Source organism: Bombus pyrosoma, linkage group LG16, assembly GCF_014825855.1.
Source record: "Bombus pyrosoma isolate SC7728 linkage group LG16, ASM1482585v1, whole genome shotgun sequence".
NCBI lineage: Eukaryota > Metazoa > Arthropoda > Insecta > Hymenoptera > Apidae > Bombus > Bombus pyrosoma.
In genome coordinates this window covers 1,264,851-1,279,772 of record NC_057785.1, presented here as the reverse complement: position 1 = coordinate 1,279,772, position 14,922 = coordinate 1,264,851, and the positions used below count along the sequence as shown (strand labels likewise).

Sequence of the window (14,922 nt, the reverse complement as noted above, 5' to 3'; positions counted from 1 at the left end):
ACTACTTCAGTATCAGTAGACAACATCTTCTGAATGTATTAAAGTTACATAAATTTTAATCATAAATGCTTTATTTTATAACCAGCGTACAACATGATAGGTCTTTTTCCCAACTCTAAGTAATGATATATTATTACTTAATATATGTATTCCAGGTACAATGAGTTCTGCTGAATTCGTAATTTTTTGATAATTAATATAAAAACCTCCAGCTGCTATAATTCTCCTTGCATCATGATCTGTTTTAAAACAGTTTGCTTTCATAGCTAAGTCATAAGCATTAATACCTGGTTCAGATACAAGTTCTACTATAGTAGCACCATCTAATATCTGTACTAGATCATTTGCTTGCATTTTTGCTAAAGAATCAATAGATTTATCATAAAGAACAGCAGATGCCCTTTTTGCTGCAAGTAATCCTTCTTCTGCAACAAAATATGTACAATTAAACTTGGATAGAAATGAAAATAATTTAATAATTTTTAATCCCTAGATGGAAAACTTGTTTGATTACCTCCATGAACCAATACTGTAACTTTCTCAGCTAAAATTTTTTGTGCTTGTCTCAGTTCTGGTCTTTTAAAATGCTCTTCTACAATCTGTTTAATTTTATGTACAGATAAGAATGTGAAGAAATGAAGGAATTTTTCCACATCTGCATCTTCTACTCTAATAAAATACTGATACAGTTGAAAGCTAGAAGATTTTGTAGGTGAGAGCCAAACTGCATTGCCTGTAGATTTTCCAAATTTTTGTCCACCTTGGGCTGTGACTAATGGTAACGTTAAGCCATAAACTTGATCTTTGGTATATTTAGTGATTAAATCATAACCAGATACTATATTTCCCATTTGATCTTGACCTCCAACTTGAAACAAGCAGTTATATTTACGGTATAAATGAAGCCAATCATATGCTTGGAGAAGGGGGTAAGTGAATTCTGTAAAACTCATTCCATTTGCGGATTCTAATCTACTTCGCACAGATGCACGACCAAGCATTGTACCCATTCTGAAATACTTTCCAATGTCCCTAATAAATGAAAGCAAATTCATATCTTTATACCATTCTATATTGTTTAATATTTTTATGGGAGCCAAATGTTGATGGTTTCTACAAAAATATTTCGCATGATTCTTGATAATATTTTTGATATCAGTTCTTATATATTCTATGTTTTCCTCGAGTATAAGATGTTCTATTTCAACACGTTCTGTTTTTCTAAAACTTGGGTCACCGATTAAGCCTGTTGCACCCCCTAACAGGATGATCACTTGATGACCACAACGTTGCCAATGTAAAAGATTTATTAGAACTAACAAATTTCCTATATGCAAACTGTCCGCAGTGGGATCGAATCCAGCGTATATACATTGTGGTGGACTTCTCCATAACTTTTTTATGTCATTCCTAAAATTTTATTTCGTTTTTTAAAATCTGTTTGTTTTATATGAAGATTTAAAACAGGAGTTGATGAAACTTACATGCAAATATCAGGGAAAACATCTTCATACAATTGTCTGTTTTCGGCATCTAATATATATTTGGCAGAATATTGACGAGTATTAAAACTCTTGGCTATAGAACGTAACCTCAATATATTATTCATCTTGAATTAACTCTGTCTATATACAAGAATATGTAAAATTTAATTGCAATTTGAATAGTTCTTATAACTATTCTTCCTTACAACATTTTTAATTATGAAATTTTTATTTAATTGATTAAATGTATATATACATTGAGAAATATAATTTTCTAATTTCTGGTTTCTAGCTCTGGATCGACAGATGGCAATACAGTTGCAATATAAAATTTTACATAATGTAGCAGATTTCTAAGTAATCCATCGTACATATTTTTATAATTTTTAATAACTCTTTTATACAAACTTATATATTACTATTGATAAAAAATATATTTATTGCTGCACTAAACTCTCATTTCATTTTTTAAAAGGCAAATATATGAAATTTTTACTATTGTTTCTGAATAAGGATAGCAAACAATTGTACACGAAAAAAGAAATTAAACTACGTACGAAAAAAGGAGAAATAAGCATTTCCATTTTATCTTCACATCTTATTTATAGGTAAAGAAATTATATTTGAGTATAAAGAGAAAACAGTAAACTTAAATATAAATTTACATTTGAGACAAAGAAAAATGATCAAAAAATGTTTAAACAAATTACACAGTTAAAAGATAGTATTTCTTTGAATAGATCATGATAATTAATATGAATTTATATTTCCTAGTTTATGCAACTCAAGAGGAGAACAAGAAATAATTAAAACTTCCTCGTTTCGCCTTTATTTGCAACGTAATCATCGGTTCTTTACTAAATTCATTTACTGTACCACTAGTCTAAGAGAGAACGGAAGTCGATTTTCTAGGTTGTTCGAGACAGAAAATACTACCACCTTTCGTTAACAATAAAAAGTGAAGTAGAGATGAGTGACGTAACGTCTTAGTAAAATAAATAGAACGGAGGAGAATTAGTTCCTGGATGTTCTAAGAAGAGTTTAATTAAAAGGTATTGCCATTATTGTATAAAATAAGTAGATAGACAGTACATAAGACAAACTCTTTTATTTAATATCTCTGAAAATATTATATAATCTATGAAGAAGCTAATGGTGTCTTTCAATGGCTTTGTTGTAATTAGAGATTATTTAAATTTGTAAATAGATTTTCGCTTATAAGATAACTAATTTTACTTAAGTTGAAGCAAACGTTTTACTACAAAATGATGTAATGAAAGTTATTGATACACACGTATAATTAATTTAAATTAAAAGAATAAATCATCTTCCAATAATTATACAATTAATTGTATAATTCTTAAAAATATTTGTTACTTCATTAATTTCGTAATAGTGCGTAACGGTCCCTTTAAAAAGTTAATCTCAGACCAGTGCAACAGCTTTTTATAACGCGTATACGTGTTTCTAATAATGCAGTAGCCAGGTGGTTGCTCTAATGAATGGTGCAGCTCGCTCGGTTTTCCGTGATTTTTCTTCATGCTACGTGACACGCTTAAGTAATTATCTAATGAACTCTCGAGCACGAAAATACTTTCTATCGGTTGTTAAAAATAAAAGTTTCGAAATTATTCGATATTATTAAGTTATATAATTTTTCCTTCGTTTTGTATATTTTCTAAAATAGGAATGAATTTTGATGCGCCCTTTTATTTAAATAATATCAAAATTCTTTTGATTTTTTAATAATTAGTTTATAAACTTTTCGTGGGTTAGGTTGAATTTGGAAATACCTGTGCACAAAATTACGCACTATTACATTATTTAAAGAACCTTCGCTTGTATAAAATAATAATAATAATAATAATATAAACATACTTGCGATAGAAATAAATAACATCTGAAATACAAAAAAGCGAGATATTTTGACCTCAAAAGGTTTTATGTACAGTCTGACCTTGATTGCCTCGATTCTACTTTCGATCTTATTTCAGATGTTCATCCTTTCTATTTGCTAATATGAAACCAATAGGCGAATTCGAGTTCGAATATTTTGCCTTCAGCTATACTACATACTATTCAGTAGCTTCAATGAAATTGTTAATTTTTAATTTATACAATATATTGTAACTGATTGTGTTATTTTGTAATTTACACAATATCGGAATTTCTTTCACTTTTTTAACCGAGTATAATTACTTAGTTGCTTTTGTTGACCATAAAATCTGTTGATTAGATTTGTTGATTAGCACTTTGATGTCTATCTTGATCAATTACAGTCAAGTGTTTGTTATGGACTTTTGCTGAAAATTGACTACACCTAAAAAACTAAAAATAGGTTTCCTAGGCCTCTTGACCCAATATTTTTGACAGGATGATTGCCGATGATCGCCGTGATAGTGAATGAATAGATTTGAGACTATGGAAAAGGATTTATGCTTGTACGGTTTAATAAATGGACGACTGTCTGCGGTGGAAACCGAATTTGTTGCGGCTATGATGGCTCGTTAAGTTGACGTCATGTTTTGTTAAGTGATTTGTTGTATTTAGTTGATATAATTGTTCCTTCATGGGAAGGAAAGCGCATTAATAGATCTTCGTTAGTTTGAACTGATTTTTTAATCGTGTTTTAATGGAATTTTTTCAATCAGAGTTTAATTAATTTCTTTTTTTTCCTGGATTTAATTAATTTACTTTAGTTTTAGTGTTTACCTCTGACATGTAGTTAATGTATTTGAGTTTCTTAAGTTATAATGGTAAAATTTAAAAGAATTTAGCATTTTATACTTAAGTAATTAGTCCTATTTCTAGAGTATTTGCCTTTCTCCTGTGTCCAAAGGTTTTTAAACTTTGTCCGTTTTTGTCACGCCATTCTTTCAGCCAATTCCATTCAATAAGGTATTCGAACTGTCATCCATCATTCTAAACACCTTTAATTTCCTTCATAATAGCTTCTAAATAGCAGAAAAATCCCTTCACTGTTCTGGACTTTTCCTGGAATGTTTACCGTATAAGAGAATACCATTTGGCCCGCAAAACGTCGCTGACAAGCCTCATTCCACAAAACTTCCTTTCCAACGCGCTTGCAATGTCTCTCTTTTGTAAGGCGGCTCTAACTCTCTGAGATTCTGCCCTGTTTTCCCATGACTCCGTTTCACATACAGATCTGATAAGAAAAAAAGGTTTTATTCCGTCGAGTGGTCTCGACATCGTTACAATTACGCTTACTTCTGCGTTTCTGTTTCTCTGCGACGTTATTCTTTTATAAATATTTTTAAGTTTTAGGATTTGAATGTTTTCAGGCATCGAGGTTTTACACTGACTCATGAAAGTATTTGAATACTTACAACATTAACAACTACATATTATTCTTATAGGATGCACGTTCATCCATAAAGTGTGTTAGAAGAAATATCGCTATTTGGACATAAGTAAACGTGTGGTGAAGATAAACTGCACGGAATCACGGTCAAATAAATCTCCGTACACTGCGAACATAATGAATGCAATTGCAATTGCGAACACGAACGAAGTCACGTACAAAGGTGAAATCTTGTGTCAGTTTCGTTTTAGGAAATAGAAAGAGCGGAAGAAGCTTCCGAGTGTACATAATATTTATTATAAAGAGGAATGTTAAAGCACATTATTTTTACTGCTTTAACTATAATTTTAGCATCTCTTTAAAAGAAGAGAGGGAATCGCAATTTATTTAGCCTCTATCGATCAATACTATTTAATTAAGGAAAACTTGCACCACTTGTAAAATTAGCAATTAATAATTTTAATATTTATAACAAAAAAATGAAAAGTTGTAAGGAAATGGTCTCAACGCAATTCGCAAGAGTTGTTAGGATTTCGATTTACTGCAAATTACCTTTCTAACACACTGTCGCTTTTCATTGTCTTTAAGATTCTACTCCATGTTCCCATGACCGTTTCACATGCATTCTTCGTAGTTGCACTTATTCATGGTTCATCTTTGAAAAAGTTTCACTCTCAAATCCATCGAGCCATAAAACAATCTCCAATCATTAAACTTTTTCTTCTTTCCTTATACTTTTCTCTTTTAATTTTCAAATCCATTTGTCGTTTTATGGTTTTGCCATTTCATATTACATAGGAAATAAAGTAGTGTTAATGAAAAAAGAGTAATTATATTGGAGAGAGGGATATGTGTTTCAATTTCTACCATTTGTCACGGTGTACTTCCAACTTTATGTATTATAAAAGAACAAGAAAGAAGAGATTCATTTTATGAGAAAGAGAGATTCTATTTCGCAGTAATCCTATTACTTAACGTATACTTCACCATAAATCACACTGTTCAAAACTCTTACCTTTTAAAATCAAAATGCTTACTGCCAATTCAACCTAAATTGTTCATGAGACACAAAAAAGCTTTCTCTTCATATCGATCTCATTACCTAGTACCTAATTGTATGAAAAACAGTACAGGACACGAAACACATTATTCAGAATACAATTCTATAAACAAAAATTTCTATTTCAAGCTTTGATTTAAATTTCTCAGAGCCTGGGAAATCATTTTCAAAAAATCATTTTCTATCTGCCCTGAAAACGTGAACTGGAATATTCACGAAATCTCAGAACAAGCGCGATGTACTAATAACACGATTGAAACCTAAAAAATCACAAATATATAATATACAATATATTAAAAAATATAATGACTATGAAAGAAAAAAAAAAAAAATAACGAATGACAAAAGAAACAGTTTCCACGCATCACTTGATACCCGGCTGAATTTCGATTTGCTAAAAATTCCCTTTCTAATGCACTGTCGCTTTTTACTCGCTTTGGGATTCTACTCCATGTTCCCATGGACGTTCCGCATTTCGATCGGGACGAAAGAATCTACAAACCTTTCTACCTTCGAGCGTTTCGTACTCTTAGTGGGACGTCCGGCGTTGACTGGTCCACACGTATATAACGCAACGACACGTGCTCACACCAATACATACAGGCATATACACAACGGGCTTCTCCTTTTCCCATTCACCAGACTTACGCGGTTGGTTACGTGCTCGGTCGTTGTTACTCTTCATGATGTCTGTTTGCGATGTCCCATCCTGAAGCCAGCGATTAAAATCGTCCGCTCTTCCTAGCGATTCCTCATTGCCAGCGGTTCTCATGCGAGGACATTCTCACGCTTCAGTTCCCTTCACGTGTCTTCATGATGATGATGATGTCTTCATCATGTTCATGATGATGTTTCATGTTGCTTGACGTCGTTTGACATAGTTCGACATTGTTTTGATATGGACAGTTACTCACATTAATATTGAAACACAGCACTATTTCTCTGTACAGAAGAACTCTTTATCCGAACTGCGTTTATTCTGTTGCTGGTTGAATTCATTTATCTGAACGTGAGCTCCTATTGTGTGAACAAAAGATAATAGGTAATGAGGAAAATTGGTGAGCTACTATTGTATGAATTTCAATTGTATAAACTATTTGTCACCCCAACAAATGGATAGTTTAGATATCGTCCCCCTTATGCCAGTATCACGAATCTGCAATTCGACAGATTATAAGAATTTACAGTTGAATGTAAAATTATCGGTTGGTTCTGAAGATTATAAATCAAGTTTATAGTCTATGTTCGTTATAACACTCGCCTTTTTAATCTATATAGATAAGAACAAGAAGGAGATAATCAATCTATTTCTACAATGAAAATGGCTTTTGGAATAAAAGGGACGATATCATGTTGCTTATTTTAAGAGAATATGAATCATTGTCGTAGCTTGAAAATACGAGTAATTGTATCATAGTCACCTTAAAATCCAACGATATCAGCTGAGAATTAAAACGATGGTTTCTCCATTACTTGCTAAGAGTTATAATGAACACCACGTTTTTGTTCGATGATCCACAAAATATAAAAAAGCAATGATGGCTTTGGTCACATTGGTTCGCAGGAGAAGAGACGAAGTACCGCGCGTATCTCCACATTACGAAACTGAAAGTCTTTCCACTTCCTGCAGGGAAGTCCCGTCCTCGAACGGAGAAAGGGAACCTCGAAAATGAATTTGACCCAAATCATTTTTTTTTCATGAGCACGCAAACACGATACTTTCTTTTTTCTTTTATGACCGTCTCTCAGCCACTGTGTTCGATTATCGAATCTCGAATCTCGATACGTGCGTTCTTCGATTACAGTCCACTTATTCCATTTGTAGCGGATTTCCTTCGTTTCCTTTTTCCTTGGACTTTCTTCGATTATAGTCCACTCATCTCATTTAGGTTGTACTTTTTCTAAACATCACATTTTCCACTATCTATCTGTCAAACGCGCACTATAAGAAACAAAGTATCTCTAAGAAACCTCAAAATATCCTCATCGTGAAAGCCGCAGAATAGTAGGATAACATAGATTAGGTTAGCTATAATAAGAGCTAGAAAAATAAGTGTTATAGCGCTGAAAAGAGAAATAGTATTGTTGTATTGGGTAGAAATTACATACGGTTGTAAACCTGATAGCTGGAAGTCATTCAAAGCCGAAATGTAAAGATTAAATAAAATAAGTAAAAATGAAAGGAACAGTGAATGGATACTTCTAACTCGCGTAAGAGTTTTGGTTGACCGAAAGAACAGTAGATTATGCAGGAACCGCAGAACGTCCTTATCGTGCTTGCCCTTCGTAAAAGATAGCAGCGGCCTAAATAGAGTATTATAATCCATTATATTTATACATATATATATATCACTGGCCAACGACATGAAACATACGAAGATTTACATTTTCATGTACTCACTATCGTAAGAAGCCTACAATAGTCTCATAATTTAAAAAAAGGAAAAAATCCGCCATCACGTTTCCATTACGTAAATTCGTATTCTCTATATTGAAACGCTGAGCAGGAGTCATACTCGCAGGCATTAGGTGAGTTTAGAAAGTGCCAATCCTCTTGCCGGCCAAAAAACACATCACCTCGCGCTGACATGTTTGTCACCCGTGAATGCAGAATTTTTAAAAGGGACAAAGATTCAAGGATAATCGATCTTCGATTAAAAAAGGGTTAACAACGAGTACCGAGGGAGTCAAGTTCGTAGTGTATAAGGAAAAAAGCTGCAGCAAGATCGGCGACAGCGGAGAAAGAGGGAAAGAGAGAAAGAGATTCGCCAGACGGTCTCATCAGCATAGGTGATGGGTCGAGATACGAGTGGGGCCAGGGCTGGTATAAAAGGGGAACCGTAGCATCTGTGGAGCATCAGTCCTCAAATCCAAGGAACAGCAGCAACCATGAGGGCATTCATGGTGAGTTGAATTTCTTTCGTCTACTCGCTGACCCTTTTCGATCGACATCCTCTTCCTGACCAGTGGAGCTAGTGTCCTGTGACGTTCTAGACAGTGTCCATTTGCTATTGCCGGATTATTGTCCATTTATTTCATGTCTTCCTTCTTTTCGCTAATCTTTTGTTTCCTTCTTCTTTGATTTTTTTTTTATTATAGTGCATTTATTCTATTTACATTGGATTCCGTCGATCCCTTTTCCCTTGAATTTTCTTTGAAATTTCCTATTAGGATCCTGGCCAAGTGGAGGGTTGAGAATCACAGTAGTATAAGTCGACCCATTGCTACTTTTCTTGCTAGTTCTACCTATATTGGTATCAACAGAATTCATTATATTTTTCCGAGTCATAAAAACGTGTCGCGGTGGAAAATAAGATTACAACTTAGTTAGTTATGAAACTAAAGTACTAAGGTATAAACAAACTGTGCTTTTGAGAATCGAAATACGTGACTGAACTAGAATTGTCAAAATCTTGAATTACACAAAGAATTTAGATATTAGAAGTAGCGACGAAAGAGACAGAAAGAAAAGGAAAATGGGAATTTGTGAAGAGCATAGAAAGGGAGAGGGTATGAGAGAAAGTAAAGAAGAGTAGGGATTCTGCCGATCCAGAAGACAATACAGATGCAATTGCATTCGATGTCAATGCATTTGATGACCGTATTAAGATGCACAATTATGAAAGCACAAGGAAAACTTTCTAATCCCATGTAATTCCTCGTTCCATTTTCTTTAATTTACGTTTCATTGATTATTTTCCTATAATCCTTTTCTTCGCTCGCTGTTTTCGTTAAATTCACCACTCTAACCATATTACTCTCTCTGTTCCTAGATCGTGATGCTCGCCGCTTCGGCGATGGCGCGGCCAGAAGCAGGTTATTCTTACTCTCAGCCTAGCTCCAGTTACGGAGCACCGGGAGGTGGAACCACCGGAATAGGTGGTGGACTCGGTGGCGGACATGGAGGAGGACTTGGCGGAGGACTTGGCGGAGGACTTGGCGGAGGACTTGGCGGTGGACTTGGCGGTGGACTCGGCGGTGGACTCGGCGGTGGACTCGGCGGTGGATTCGGTGGAGGCTTCGGTGGTGGCATCGGAGGCGGTGGCGGCGGTGGCTTCGGTGGTGGCTTCGGTGGTGGAATCGGTGGAGGAGCCGGCGGAGGTGGCGGTGGTGGATTCGGAGGTGGTTCTCTCATCCAGAAACACATCTACGTACACGTACCACCACCAGAAGCCCCAGAAGACAGACCTGCCAGACCCATTTTACCACCAGCTCCACCCCAGAAGCACTACAAGATCATCTTCATCAAGGCACCCACTCCACCAACTCCCACTGCTCCTGTCATTCCTGCTCTTCCTCAACAAGATGAACAGAAGACGTTGATCTACGTGTTGGTGAAGAAACCGGAAGAAGCTCCAGAAATCACTCTGCCTACTATTGCTCCGACCCAACCGAGCAAACCAGAAGTTTACTTCATCAAGTACAAGACCCAGGTAAGCGACCCATAGGAAGAAATTTTATGATATGAAATATGGAAATGTTTTTCCGTGGAGATATTCATCTTCTTTTGTTTCTTTTGTAATTGGAATCGTTTCATTCTTCATAGCCACTTCTTACATTAAAGTTATTACTATATTGCTTGTATAGGTTCTTTACTCGAGGTATTTAGTTTCTCAGTTTAATCTATGTAACGAAACTTTTCCTAATTTGCAAAGTTACATATGTTTTTCAAGGTTTAAGAGATACTAATAAGCCTGTAGAAAATATAAAATCGTCATATATAAGTTGCTGCCCTAGAACTATACATTTAAACTCTTACTTGAATTAAAGAAAGGATATCCCCTATTATATATCATAATTTTCGTCTTCAACAAAGCAGTTGACAGTTAGAATATCTAAAACTCACACAGAACCCGTCATGCGTTTATGAACTCTCCATCCAAACCTCCAATATTCATCACTCTAATTCAGCATACAGAACCTGTGTACCTAAAAAATCTCGTGTTTAATCGAAACTGATCAGACTGCATTCTACGAATTACAGAAGGAAGTTACCTCTGGTGGTGGCGGCGGTGGCGGTGGCGGAATCGGCGGTGGAATCGGCGGTGGAATCGGCGGAGGAATCGGCGGAGGAATCGGCGGAGGAATCGGCGGAGGAATCGGCGGAGGAATCGGTGGAGGAATCGGCGGCGGCATCGGCGGAGGCGTCGGTGGAGGCCTTGACGGTCATGGCGGTAGCGGACCAAGCGGACCCAGTACGTCTTACGGGACTCCCGGCGCTTCAGGGCCTTACTAGTCACTCAAAATGCCCGTTGAACCCCCGCAGCTCCTCCTCCACCCGTAATCGAACCTATCTTTACGTTCCGCGACACGCACGCATTCACGGCTTCGGCCACGGCTTCAGCCACGGCTCAACTGCGATCCTATTGGACGCAACACACTGTGATCCCACGTGGACGACCGCGGCGACGAGCAGGAACAGGACAATCGAATGGACAGTCGATAGTAACATGAGGCTCCTGCTCGCAATTCGGAGTTACACGATTAGTAAGAATAATACGACCACGATCATGATGATGACCGTGATGACCAGAATGATGACGACGATCATAACGATGATGATAATGGTGATGATAATGACGACGATCATGATGATGATGATGATGACGATGGTGGCTCTAACGGAAGTTAGAAACACGGTAATCAAGACGACGACGACGACGACAATTAGGATTAAATGTTTTTTTATACGTTACTTTTTGCAAGAAAACGGTGGCGAAATAAAGCTTTTTTTATGTATTTTTACATAAAACCATGATGTCTTCTTTCGCATTATCCCTTGACCTTTTATTGATAAATAAGTTAGGTTATAGTTGAGTTTTTTATTGAAGGTTTAAGTTTCGAATAAGGACGTAGAAAATTTTGAAATAACAGATCGATGGCTGGGAGTCCAAATTAATTCTTTAGTTAACAAAATATCGTTGTGAAATAGTTTAATACTATTTACAAAATTTGCTACAACATCTTTATATAGAGTATATCTTTGTTTAAAACAATGAGCCGAATCAGTTATTTCGTTGCTAAATTATTGCAACGTGAAAGCACGTTCGATTGATCTTCCGACTACAATCTCCCACATGGAGCGTCGTGAACTTTCATTTTCTATTCGTGCTCCTTTTCTCCTGTTTAAGAGGGCCAGAGAAAGTCGTCTGTGAAATCATCCTTCGAGAACATACTTCCTTAAAAAATAAAAATCCTCGTCAAATAAAAATAAAAATCCTTTGCCAAAATAAACTTTCTGTTAGAAGCAAAACAGGTAGCGGGCGAGTAAAATAGAACTAAAATCAAAATACTGGGTTACATCACATTTACTAGTATTATAAGAAATAGCCTATAATACATAGTGAAACAGTTATTCTTGATAGTAGGAAATATCTAAATGTAAATTTACGGATCAAAAATAACAAGAAAGAATGTCTTTTAAAGTGAATTTCAAATCTTCACAAATAATAGAAAAACTCTGTATGAACCTAGAAGGGAAAATTAAGAAAATAATAAAAAAAATATGTGTATATATATAAATTTAGAATTAAATTAAAAAATTTTTAAACAAAAGAGACATCCAGGGGTAATTTTAAAATAAAAATGAAAAAAAGATACTAATCCAGACGCAACAAGCTAATTTCTATTTTTATAAGTGTAAAAGTCATTTTAAAATTCATTATATATACTGCATATATATATATACTAGGGCGCTTTATAATACAAGGTCATCATTATGGGAATAATTACAGAATGAGAATAATGCAATCGAAAATTTAGCTGCATGAAATCACGTTTCACTTTAATTTCTCCGTATTCTCAGGAACACGTGTAACGAAAGTCTAAATTGGCACAAAGTCATTAAAATATTGCAAGAACTGACCGCATTCAACAGTAATGCTGATTGGTGAACGCTGTGAATTTTAGACCCTGAGATTCCTATTTCGCATAAGATAAAATTTAAACTTTAAATTTTACTGAGAAATATTTATGAAATTTCCTTATCGAGTAGTAACATTAGTAACATTAACATGCTAATAACAATAACATAAACAATAACAGAAGAAAATAAACAAATATTAAAACAAAAAGAAATTACGGTGATATTAAAATTAAATATTATGAAAGAATAAATATTGAAAAACCATCAATTATGGTATGGCACCTAGAAATTAGTTTCAACATAAATGACATCATATTCTGTGAATTAGGTACAAACAGAAAACACGTTAAATCATTTTTATTCGCACTCATAGCCAGGTAAAAGATATCTTCAAATCAACATTTCGAAAATGCTTCTATACATTTGCCAAACAAAATACACAACTGTGTTAATCATATGGTAAATAATTTCCATTCGAATCTAGAAATAACATGTTCACGTAAATAAGGAGAAACTATCCTAGCACGCGGTTTCGTATCATTCAATCCTGTGTGTGATGAGGTAAAACGTATAAAGCATAAACGGTGTATTGTGCAATGATTCTTCGTCTAAAACATTATACAAGCTAAGAAGAGTTCTGGCCCACGCCACCCTGTGTGGGAAACCAAGTGCTCTGTGGTCCACCAATGCGGCTTATTCGCATGAACGCGTCACTGCATTGCATCATGTGCGCGCGTCACGTCGAAAGATTTATATCAACCGTATTCAAACTTTCAACGTTTCGAATAATTAACCTTATTATTATGAATCACGTAAAAATATGAAATATGAAAATTAAGGATTTATAAACCAATGAATCTTAATAGTGATTGATTACACGGAAGTGCGTCGTCTTTCTAAATGTATATGTATAAACACGTATAAATTAATCCTCTTGGAGATATTTAGATGTTTAAGTATAAACACGAATATCATTATGTGATTACGCATGTTATAAAATGATTGATTGCATTAGAGATCAAGATACATGTATGTATATATACTGAAACTTGTTAAAAGAAAGAAATGTTTTGATATACGTAACCTCACAAATCCATCATACTAGAAATATGTACATATATTAGTTAACTTACTATCCACAATCTAATAAACATTCTTTAAAACGTTAAATTTAACTTCTTTCGCCTTTTTATATAAATTATTTTTTTAATTAAATTATATTCTATGTATAATCTGAACAAAGACCAATAAGACTTTCATTAAATTACACAAATTAAGTTGTCTAATATCTGTAGTTAAATAAAGCAGTGACATTCTGTATTAGCCTCGAAGTGATTAACGTTCTGGTATAAAAAAGACATAAGAAATTCATTGTTGACCGAATAAATATCAACTCTCTAAATAGATTGTAGAATTTGTATTTTAGTCAGACGTACTTCATATAGCACATAACTCGGATTATTATAACTATGTATATAATTATGTTTTAATATTGTCTTACATACATAACAAATAACAGATAACAATCATTAATTATTGAATAGAAAAATGGAAAATAATATATAAATAAATTATTTTTTAAAACGAAATTAATTTATCTCAAAATCTAAGCAAAAATGTATACACAAAGAACTAATTCTTCCTAAAAGTCCACAAAATCATTCAATCATAACCTTAAAAATTCGCAAAAAATGTGACTATTTGCCAAATATCGCGATTTTATCAATCGATGAAGTGTTCAACCACCAATAGTGATTTTTTTTAGGAAACCTAACTCGGCAAAGGTTCGTCAAGAAGACTTGACCTCGAGGACGCTCATCGAGTACGGTTTTTCAGTGACAAAAAGAAGGGAAGAAAGGAGAGGAAAGCAACGTACCTACCTGGTAGTCGTCTTCATCTTGATTAGTGGTTGTTTAAGAATAGTGAAAGTTTCGCCGGCTTGCATCACGACGCCTTTCCCGAAGAAGACGCGGAAATCGATGCCTTCCTCTTACATGGACGATCGATCTTTTCCGCGACTTGCTTTTTCTAAGTCGGCTGTTATATTTGATAGCGCTGCTGTTTAACCTGCTTTTTTTCCTCTTCGAGTTAGCTGGCCAAGGGTGTGTGTAATTGATGGTTTTAACGGTCTTTGAGAAAGAGAAAGTGCAACTGTGTAGCGATAAATCTTGAAACACCGAGAGGTACCATT

General features: G+C 34.7%; 2 protein-coding genes across 2 annotated transcripts; one reads left to right on the top strand and one right to left on the bottom strand.

Moving 5' to 3' along the window:
* Nucleotides 1–53: 53 nt before the first annotated feature.
* LOC122576774 (tyrosine--tRNA ligase, mitochondrial) lies at nucleotides 54–1,782 on the bottom strand. The gene is made up of 3 exons (XM_043747533.1): nucleotides 1,485–1,782; nucleotides 515–1,410; nucleotides 54–425 (listed from the first exon to the last, which is right to left on the bottom strand). The coding sequence occupies exons 1-3, from the start codon at nucleotides 1,607–1,609 to the stop codon at nucleotides 76–78; spliced, it is 1,371 nt and encodes a 456-aa protein (XP_043603468.1). The 5' UTR covers nucleotides 1,610–1,782; the 3' UTR covers nucleotides 54–75.
* A 5,615-nt stretch (nucleotides 1,783–7,397) lies between these two features.
* Nucleotides 7,398–11,571, top strand: LOC122576274 (glycine-rich cell wall structural protein). The gene is made up of 3 exons (XM_043746328.1): nucleotides 7,398–8,770; nucleotides 9,640–10,299; nucleotides 10,851–11,571. The coding sequence occupies exons 1-3, from the start codon at nucleotides 8,756–8,758 to the stop codon at nucleotides 11,100–11,102; spliced, it is 927 nt and encodes a 308-aa protein (XP_043602263.1). The 5' UTR covers nucleotides 7,398–8,755; the 3' UTR covers nucleotides 11,103–11,571.
* The last annotated feature ends 3,351 nt before the right edge of the window (nucleotides 11,572–14,922 follow it).

Bases quoted from the DNA above. Each gene is read 5' to 3' on its own strand.
- LOC122576274 (XM_043746328.1), top strand. The intron at 10,300-10,850 runs GTAAGCGACCCA...TACGAATTACAG, and splicing joins TCATCAAGTACAAGACCCAG to AAGGAAGTTACCTCTGGTGG.
- LOC122576774 (XM_043747533.1), bottom strand. From the start codon at position 1,609: ATGAATAATATATTGAGGTTACGTTCTATAGCCAAGAGTTTTAATACT. The intron at 1,411-1,484 runs GTAAGTTTCATC...ATAAAATTTTAG, and splicing joins GTTTTCCCTGATATTTGCAT to GAATGACATAAAAAAGTTAT. The intron at 426-514 runs GTAATCAAACAA...ATTTTGTTGCAG, and splicing joins TACAGTATTGGTTCATGGAG to AAGAAGGATTACTTGCAGCA.